This window comes from Sitophilus oryzae, unplaced genomic scaffold, assembly GCF_002938485.1.
Source record: "Sitophilus oryzae breed Bouriz unplaced genomic scaffold, Soryzae_2.0 scaffold_1576_pilon_pilon, whole genome shotgun sequence".
NCBI lineage: Eukaryota > Metazoa > Arthropoda > Insecta > Coleoptera > Curculionidae > Sitophilus > Sitophilus oryzae.
In genome coordinates, this window is record NW_022146254.1 from 13,579,370 (window position 1) to 13,589,519 (window position 10,150).

General features: G+C 30.4%; 1 protein-coding gene across 1 annotated transcript; it reads left to right on the forward strand.

Moving 5' to 3' along the window:
* Window positions 1-372: 372 nt before the first annotated feature.
* LOC115879460 (myrosinase 1-like) lies at window positions 373-8,643 on the forward strand. The gene is made up of 12 exons (XM_030896348.1): window positions 373-516; window positions 1,408-1,517; window positions 1,761-1,868; window positions 2,118-2,213; window positions 2,273-2,394; window positions 3,056-3,302; window positions 4,350-4,444; window positions 4,651-4,792; window positions 5,069-5,223; window positions 6,464-6,607; window positions 8,176-8,282; window positions 8,401-8,643. Exons 1-12 carry the CDS (start codon window positions 449-451, stop codon window positions 8,549-8,551), a joined length of 1,545 nt encoding a protein of 514 aa, XP_030752208.1. The 5' UTR covers window positions 373-448; the 3' UTR covers window positions 8,552-8,643.
* The last annotated feature ends 1,507 nt before the right edge of the window (window positions 8,644-10,150 follow it).

A 10,150-nucleotide genomic window follows, 5' to 3' on the forward strand; every position in this document is an offset into this window, starting at 1 on the left:
CAGGTCTCAGTGTTTTCCACATGGCTTATGTAAGTTTAAATACATACCCTTTTTGCATCGTACTCGAGAGATAACACGTTTTAATAATAATCTATCGATATATTTTCAGAAGTGTTGACATATTTAAATCAGCAAATATGCGATATATCTCGATGACATAATTATCAGATTATTTAGTACAATATGTGTACATAACATTTTTATTGTTTATGTATGGCTCTTATATATGTATTATCAAAAATTCCATTAAGGTGCTTGTACACCTTTTCACATATAAGTATAAATAAAATAGATTAAGCAATCTTATAAAATAAATATATTCCAATTGAAAGGTCCGTATATTTTTTATTGTAATGGTTTACATAAACACTTATTTTATCTAATCATTGAAAAAACTTAGATGTAAACAAAAGTTATCATACACATATAAGTAAGTGATTGAAGATGTATGCTGCTACTTCGCAAGATGAAGTTACTTGTAGCGTGTTTATATTTTATAGTAGCACTGCAACTAGGGTAAGTCACTAAATGTTTAAAATAACCTAAATTATTAAGTACAATATACCTACTACAATTAAATGGAAAAAGGTGTTTCATGCCATGAATGTCTAATGAAGACACAGTGTTATTTTGCTCTCACAATGAAATGTGAAATGTAATATAGTTAACATTCCTGTACACAAATTATAACATAGTTGTATACTTTATTTTAAAATTAGAATATTCACTCAAAAATATTATATTAAAAAAGTGACATTTTTTAATATAATATGTAACCATATAACCTAAGAAAAATGTAACAATAAATAAATACAAAGCCTTATCTCCCCCGCACATAACTGTACCCTATTTAATCCGTATTAAATAAATAAGTTTTAACATTATTTTAATTAAAGTAATTTCAAATTTCTTTAATTAAGCTGGTCATATAAATCTCAAATAATATAATTATCAAAATAGTTTTTTAGAAGTAATTGCGGAAAAATTTATATAATTGACGACATACCTACGTGAGTTATTCAAATTTTTAAAAAATATGTACCTATGGGTATGAATTTCGTTTTATCTACAGTAAATTTCCATAAATTTTGAGAATATTGTTTTCATTCTATGAAATACTTTGAGAGTCCACTTCATTCATATCTGTATTTTTTATTATTAAATAATTTAATTCAAAATACTTAAAACAGTGATAAAATAAATAAGTTCGTTTAACTTCTCCAATATTTTTAAAAAGGAATATAATACAACTTTATTAGAGATTTTTCTTAATTTTTGTTTATGCTACTTAAAATTTATAGATAAAGTTTCACAGTTTAAAAAACATTGTGAATGTGAAATTGTAATAATTTAGTATAAGATATTTTGGCAATATATTTTATTAAATTAGTATCTTATTTTGTATAGTTTTGCAGACGATGAAGAAGTAAGCAACATTGCTTTCCCTGATGGTTTTATTTGGGGATATGCTTCAGCTGCTTACCAAGTAGAAGGTGGTTGGGATGCAGATGGAAAATGTAAGTATAAAAGAATTTATTGAAGTGAAACTTTTCGTTGGGAGTAGAAATTCAAGGCCGTGACACACACCGTGATTCACAGCCGTAACGGCCGCCATCAGGTCCTAGATTACATTTTCAATATTTCTTATAAATGCAGTTCCTAGATATGTGAATGTATCTACATCCTCAAACTTGTATCATTACCCTTTCTCAGTATTTTTTAACCATTGTTTACTATACTATATTCTCCTTAATTTATAGCTGAAAGTATATGGGATTACGATGCACACAACAATCCTAGTTGGTTTCCCGAAGGACAAAATGGAGATGTAGCTTGTGATGCATACCATAAAACAGACGAGGATGTTGGTAAGTTAATTTATGAGTAGAATAGAAGTTTTTCAGTTTTAATCATCTGCTCATGATGCTAACATGGTTAGCGATACGCGCCTCCAGTACAAAAGTATAAGCGTCTTGGTATATTGTGGTGATTTAGCGTTTTATTTTACTGTTGTAACACCAATGGTAATATATTTTACTTTTAATTATACACTTTAATATTTTTTTAATAAATATCATTAAAAAATAAAGGACTACAACAAATTTCATATGTTTTAGGTCTTCTAGTACACCAAGGTGTAAAAGCCTACAGATTTTCAATCTCCTGGCCCAGAGTTTTACCAACTGGACTTATAGACAATATAAACGAACAAGGTAAACTGTTACAATCACTTTCCTACCTACATAAAGATATTGCATTTTGATTTGCACAGGAATTGCTTACTACAAAGACCTTATTACCAAACTCAAAGCCAACAATATTGAACCTATCGTTACCATGCATCATTGGGACCATCCTAGGGCACTGGAAGAACAGGGAGGATTTTTAAACGATGTAATATATTAATATTGCCTATATTAATATTACGTGAGTCTTAAATAAGTGCAAATATTTATAAGGGTAGTATATTTCAGCCCAGAAACACGATTATGAGATTCTTACAAAAAATTTAAAATTTGGAAAGTTTTTTAGTTTTAAAAAATATAATTTCTTGATAATATGGCAACATAGGTAGTAGATCAAATTTACAAGAAATAAAACCCAGAAAAAAATTCCGTAGTTCTCAAAATTTAAGCAAAAAATCATTTTTTTTTTATTTTCAAAGTAAAATAACTCGGGTATTTTGAACTTATTTGAAAACCGGTAAATAAAATGTGTTTCCTTTATCGAGATCTAACAACCCTGAAAATATTGCAATTATTTAAGACTCACTCACCCTGTATAAGTATAACTAAATAGCAAGTTTTGATCGGATATTTCTTATTTTCATGGATTTTGTAGTTCTGTATCTATGAACTATCTAAGTGAACATAATTGCATTTTTTGGTTGAAATATTTTATTCAATATTTTGATACTTAAAAAACTAAAAAACTGTGAAAATAAATTACAAAATAGTCGTATTATAGTACAGTAGCTACTACATATTATGTTATGTTATATTTATGTCTTACATTATTCTCTATCAAAGAGTATTCTTTACTTACAATATTTTAGAGTCTAATTATTCCTGCATTTGTGGATTACGCCACTCTCCTATGGGAAAGGTTTGGTGATGATGTCAAATGGTGGGCCACCTTCAATGAACCCAAACAAACTTGTGATGGAGGTTACGACACTGGTGGTTTTTCTCCTCGAAAGACTTATTCAGGCAGAGGAGGTTATATTTGCGCTCACAACGTGTTGCGAGCTCACGCCAAGGCTTATAGAGTGTACGATGAGAAGTTTAGAGCTACTCAAAATGGTGAGTTATAATATAAGTATATACAGGGTGTCACAATATTCCGTGGACATATTTATTACCTCTATACATAAGTGCTTCGTTTGTCCGTCAAACCAAACCAAACCAACAGGTATGGTAGGCTATTAAGATCGGCAAAAAAAGTTTTTTTAATTTCACACAAAAGGAGTTATTTGGGTCATAAATGACCTAAATACAAAATATTTTCTTGGTGTCTGTCTGTCTGTCTGTTTGTAACACGATAACTCAAAAACCGCTAAACCGATTTTAACCAAATTTGTCACAAAAATACTGTGCCACCCGAAAATCTGGCCATTAGTTTTTGGTGGGGGTGGGGGGTTGGTAAGGGGGTATAAGAGGGGCTTAAAAATTTTAAAAAATCGTAACTCCAAAATTACACTAGCTAGCGAAACGCTGTTTTCAATTTAAGACTAGGAATAATATTTGAAACAAAATTTGTAATAACATCAAAATCAGTCAAAGTCGCCATTTTTGAGATAATTGAAACTAAAAGAACTGCCTACCAACTTTTTATTAACATATCTTAGTATGGGCGGCTGTACGTGCCTCCCGGCACCAATTGTTTTAAGATAATTTAATAATTGATATTCCGATTTGAATAAGATTTGTGGTGCCTATGTTTTGCTATGTAAGTACTTTAATATTTGAATTTCAGAAAAATGAAGAAAATATACGGGAAGGGTGAAAACTACTCCCTCACCCTTACCTACTACCACTACTCACACTTACCTACATTTTTTTATAAATATTTTCCAACTCCACCAACGACTGATTTTTTGTCATAAAATGCTCCTCCTAGTATTTACAACATTTTTTGTCTCTTGTAAAAGCCTTATGAAGGATCATTTTTCTCAAAATGTATGTACCGGTGAGGGTATTTTTCATCCTTCCTCTAAATTTTCTTGAGACTCAAATGTTAAAGCACTTGACAAAACATAGGCACTAAATAATAATAACCATAGATTCTGAAATTATTTAAACAGGCTAATCTGGTTTCGACAGACTAAAAATAAAATAATATTTTTATAGGAAAGGTGTCAATGGTTCTTGATACGTCATGGCACGGAGCTGGTTCCAATTCTACAGAAGACCAGATAGCTGCAGAGCGTCAGCTTTTGTTCCATGTAAGTATAACGTGATGATAATAATAATAAATCTTATTATTTTTAGAAGATATAAGCATGTTGTAGCAAAAAATATTATTCTGTATCAGATTTTTTTTAAAAATATAGATATTAATTTTTAATTTTTTAAATTGTATTATATAAGTACTACATTACATAAGTAATTATAAAATTAAATGATAATGTATGCATATTTCATGTTATAGTATGGATGGTTTGCCGATCCAATTGTTTTTGGCGATTACCCAGACCTAATGAGACAACGCGTTGATGAAAGAAGCAAATTACAAAATCTGACAGAATCACGTCTTCCAACTTTTACTGATGAGGAGAAAGCTGAATTAAAAGGTATTTTTTCAATACCGATCCTTTTAACTTAATTGTAACTAGAAAAAATATCCCAACCCAAAATGTCTAAAAATAATAACACTAACTATGGCAGTATTTAATAAAAATATATTCTCTAATTTATAATAATTCAGATCAAATAAAAAATTATCCTTAGTTACACTAAAATATTTAGATATTTTGATTTACTGCAAACTAGAAGTTATATAGTAAAAAAGAACGCCATTCAATCACTGTTGGTTTCTTTGATTTCAAGTCTCATGTTATATTTTATAGGTAGTTATGATTTTCTAACAATCAATATGTACACCACTGATTTGGCCAAATGGCGTGATGACGATCCTATTGGAGAACCCAGCATATATGATGACGTTGGTGTCACAATTTACCAACCAGATGACTGGGAAAGAAGTATTTCAGACTATTTTAGGGTACGTAAGTCATTCATTTACGAGTAGTTTAGAGTTTTGCAATAATTAATATTCTAATTATAATTGAAAACTTACTCATTCTAACAGACTTTATATTAAATACTCCACTTTTCAAAATACTAAAATGAGTAACAGTAATTTTATTGGCTGTTCTATTGTCCTTACTTCTATTTTTTTTTCCTTTTTAATTTTCTTTATTTTTATTTTTTATGTTTCATATTGTATTATTTCCTTTTTAAACGGTTTTATTTAGCTCGACCCGTAAGGTATTTATTTATTTGTTTGTTTATTTGGGTCAAAATTAGAAATTGAAATTTAAGTACCTTCCTGTTGTCAGATTGATCTGAAATTTGGTACACACCTTTAGTTCCAATGACAATACAATATAGTAATATCAATAACATTGTAAATCTAAGATGGCCGCCGGTACAAAATGGCGGATTTCTACTAGTAGTTATACAGTAAGTTTTATTTCAATATCAATAACATTTGTAAATTTAGCATCGTTGTGTTCTAAAACGAAAAATAATTCCTTTTAGTGAACAAAATAATGTTTTGAATACTAAAAAAAACACAGCTACTAAAAATAAACTTGTGAAATGAGTACCTAATAAAATACATACAGGTGGCCCATTAATATTTTGTCCTTGGTGTTTAGGAAAATATACAGGGTGTCTCAGAAATAAGTGCAAGTATTTTAACTGGTAGTATATTTCCGCCTCAGAAACACGCCTATGAAGTGTTTTTGCGATTTTTTTTTATTTGAATTTTTTTAAAAATTTAATTTTTTTTAGTTTTAAGTTAGAAAACATAACTTCTTGATAATATGGCAACATAGGTAGTCGATTAAACTTACATGAAAGAAAATCCAGAAAATATCCAGTGGTTCTCAAAATTTAAGCAAAAAAGCATTTTTTGTTTAAATTTTGAAAGTAAAATTACTCGGTTATTTTGGACTTACTTGAAAAACGGTAAAGAGTAAAAACGTTTCTTTTGACCAGATCTACCACCCCTTAAAATAATTGCACTTATTTCTGGGACACTCTGTAAACACATACTCTGTATACATAAGCTGCATATAGCTAAGTATTAATATAGTTAAATTCACTAGGTTTTAACCACTTTTCAAATATACTGATATACTGATTATCAAAGTTTTAGTAACGACGATATTGGACTCGATAATGGTTCGCCCTGTATATAGATGAGTACCTACAATGTGTTCAATTTCATGTTTCAGGTTGTTCCATGGGGTGCTCGTGCTTTGGTCGTATGGATCAAGAACAGGTACGGAGATGATAAAGGAATCTTAGTTACCGAAAACGGTTACCATGATGACGGCAACAATTTAACCGACTTGGACACCAGAGGTCGTTTCCACAAGGTAAATAGTAATGTCACTAGACATTATAGAGTAATGCAATTGAAGGGTCCAGGGGAAAAACTTGATGAGCGCCAAATTCTTAATTTTAAAATAACTACGGTCGTATTAATTCAACCTTATGTATGTATATTATTTAAAAAATCAAAACACAAATAAAATTAATTGCTTTTCAACGATATATCATGTTCCTATACCTAAACCTTCTGGCTTCTTCAGTAAAGCCATTTAAAATATAATATTTCTATTATAACTGTTCCATTACAAAAATTTCGTTATCACGACAATTTTCGAAATTTAGCAAATCCAATTGATACTTAAAAGGTCTGGTCTAAAGTTTGAATCTTTGTCATGGCAACGATTTTCTTTAAACAAGACAATTATAACAGAATTATTATCTTAAATGACTTTACTGGAGAAACCAGAAGGTTTAGGTATAGGAATATGATATATCGTTGAAAATCAATTTTATGTTTCGAATTTTTATATAATATAAATAGGCTTAATAGATTAATAGAAAATAGAGGTAATAATTGCGGTATTCAATATGTTATCTATTGTATCACAATTAAATTAAAAACAATAACAGTTTTATTAGATATAGTAGGTATGGTATCGTATGGTATATGGTATTGTATCAAAATTAAATTAAAAACAATAACAGTTTCATTAGATATAGAAAGAAATACATATTTTAAGGACTTAAATCATCCTTCTGTGTGTGTACAGGGTCCGGCAATAGAGCGTCGGGCATCTGTAGCTCCTAAAATAAAAAACTTGGGAATTTTGTTTAAGTGCGAACCGAAAGTATGTACTAGGATGTATTTCAGGAAAATATTTTAACTTCTATAGAGTTGCTCAAAAAAGTGTGAGTGGATCGGGATAATTTTTTTTAAATGGAACACCCTGTATATTATTGCATTTTTTTGGCTTCCTTTTAGATCACTTTACATAATCCTAAGACATGAGTAAATATATTTCGATAATTTCAGAGATATTAATAAATAAATAAAAATTATAGATTTTTCAGCTTTTCTTAAAAAAAATATTAATAATACAAGAACTGTCCTGAAATCAAAACTATATTAGATATTTACTTTAGATGGTCTGTACTTACTTTGCTATAAATATGGAAATCGTAAATCATACAGGATGTTCAAAATTCTACGCCAAACTTTCTAAAATATAAAATAATTTTTCGTTGTTTTTTTTTAAATGGAACACCCTGTATATTATTTTTTCAATAGATGGAGAATTAAAAATTGAACATTTTTTGTATAACAAATGAACATTTTTTGTATCTAGAGTATTTCCAAATTTTTAACAGTTTCGCAGATATTCCTGGTTTTGTATTTCATATGGCGTTTTCCACAGTAAATTTTTATCAAAGCCACCCAATGATTTTTCTCTCGTATTTTACCATTAAAAGCGCCATATGAAATAATACTGCGTGTTCACAAAAATACTGCGTGTTACAATAAATGGTAATTTCGGTTATAATATAAATAGTGATAGTAATTTTTTAGCCTATGCAATCTTGCTTAATTGTTTAAATGACTTTTGGATTTTAGTTATATCTGAGCAACTTGAATGACGCTATATATATAGACGGAGTAAATTTGACTGGTTACATGGCATGGAGTCTGATGAATGACGTGGAATGGTACGCCGGTTGGTTGTAAGTACTATATATATTTAAATAAAAAACGGTAACTTTACTTTTGAATGTTAAATTGAAACTATTGCAAATACTCTACTAGTAAAATAATTTTTAACAATTGTTTTTTGTTTTTTAGGGTCAATCTTGGTCATTACCATGTTGATTTTGACAGTGATAACAGAACAAGAACTCCAAAAGCATCGGCAGAGTATTATAGAAAAGTCGTAACAACAAACTGTCTTGTAGACAGTTGTACAGCATCACCAATAAAATTAAACTTAAATTAAATTTGTATAGGAAGATCAGTAAAAGTTAAAAAAGTATATTATGGATGTAAAAAACTATTAAAAATATGGCTGCCTGCAGCATTTTTATCATACTTTTACGAAAGACATCTAACTAAAGGGTAGACACAACACTCCATTCATAAAATTCTATTTGTTTACAATCATACATACTTTAACGTTTAAAGTTAAAAAGAGATGGGTGTCCAAAATCCATCTGTCCAAAAATTCTCGGATAAATACACCCATGAACAAAAACTTTTGCCTTCTGCAAACAGAATTTTATGATATTTATTCCGTCTACACAGGATTCTAACACTACAAACTTCAAGTAACTTTTATATTAAACGGCAATAGAAGTGCCGGGCACGTAGGACCAGAGCTCTCTCAGATATTTACTTAATGCCAGGGTTGGGTTAGTACTAAATTAAAACTTTATTACACAATATACTACAGTAATAAATAAACACTACATGTTACGAGAATAGTGCTTCTCACGGAACTATTTCACCTTTCGACGTTGGACTTCTAAGGAAGATACTCTGTTACTGAAAATTTGGACTTCCATTGTCTTCATTTATTTTGATTATCACATTTCGGTCAGAAGGATCAATGACAGTTATCAACTGTAAACTAAACTAATTCCTAAAACTACTGAGCTTTTATAGGGCGGTCAGGCTATAAAATTGGGTGCAGTCAACCGTAAGGCTGTCCCCATAGAATGAATGCATTGGAGCGTTTTATCAGTGGTTGCCATATCGTAGGTATTTCGGTACTAGGATTGCAAAAATGTTATTATTATTTGCTTTAAAAACGGCTTCTTCAAATTTACAGTTTGTCCAACGAGGTTCCCTGTGCACAACCCGAGCTTCCGATTACTTTATATTGTGCTGTTTTGGACACAAATGGTCCGCTGTACCTACCTGATTTCATTGTTTACACGCACAAAAAACATGTACAAAATACATGTTTTTTGTGCTCGCTAAGTCGTACATTTAGAGAACGTTTAATCTCTCCAATATACGACTCGCCGCATTCACAAGATAGCTGGTAGAAGCACTCTTTTTCTTGTTTCGATTTTTCCGGCCTTGTTTGTATTACGACGCTTCTTAGAGTCGATCCATCAAAAAGAAAATTCCACTTCTCCAACTCCCAGTGGATGACATACCAAGAATTTACAATTTTGAAAAACATCTCACTGTAGTATTGAGTAATAAAAAAGACTGGAAGGAAGAAGCGCTTACTCAGCATATAAAAGAACATACCATAACGTGGTATACTGATGCTTCAAAAACCAAAGCAGGGACAAGAATAGGGGTATTTGGGCCGAAAACTAAATACTCCGAACCAATAGGCACCTACCCCAGTATCCTTCAGGCAGAAATTTACGCTATCGAAAGATGCGTACAATTTATCTTAGATAGGAACTATCGTAATCAGAAAATTGCCATTCTATCCGATAGTCAAACAGCACTTAACGCGATCAACTCAGTAACCATCAATTCGAAGTTGGTCAAAGAATGCCTAGAGAAGCTCAACAAATTAGGCAAAGGAAATAAAGTCCTCCTACTCTGGGTGCCTGCTCACCAAGAGCTAGAAGGC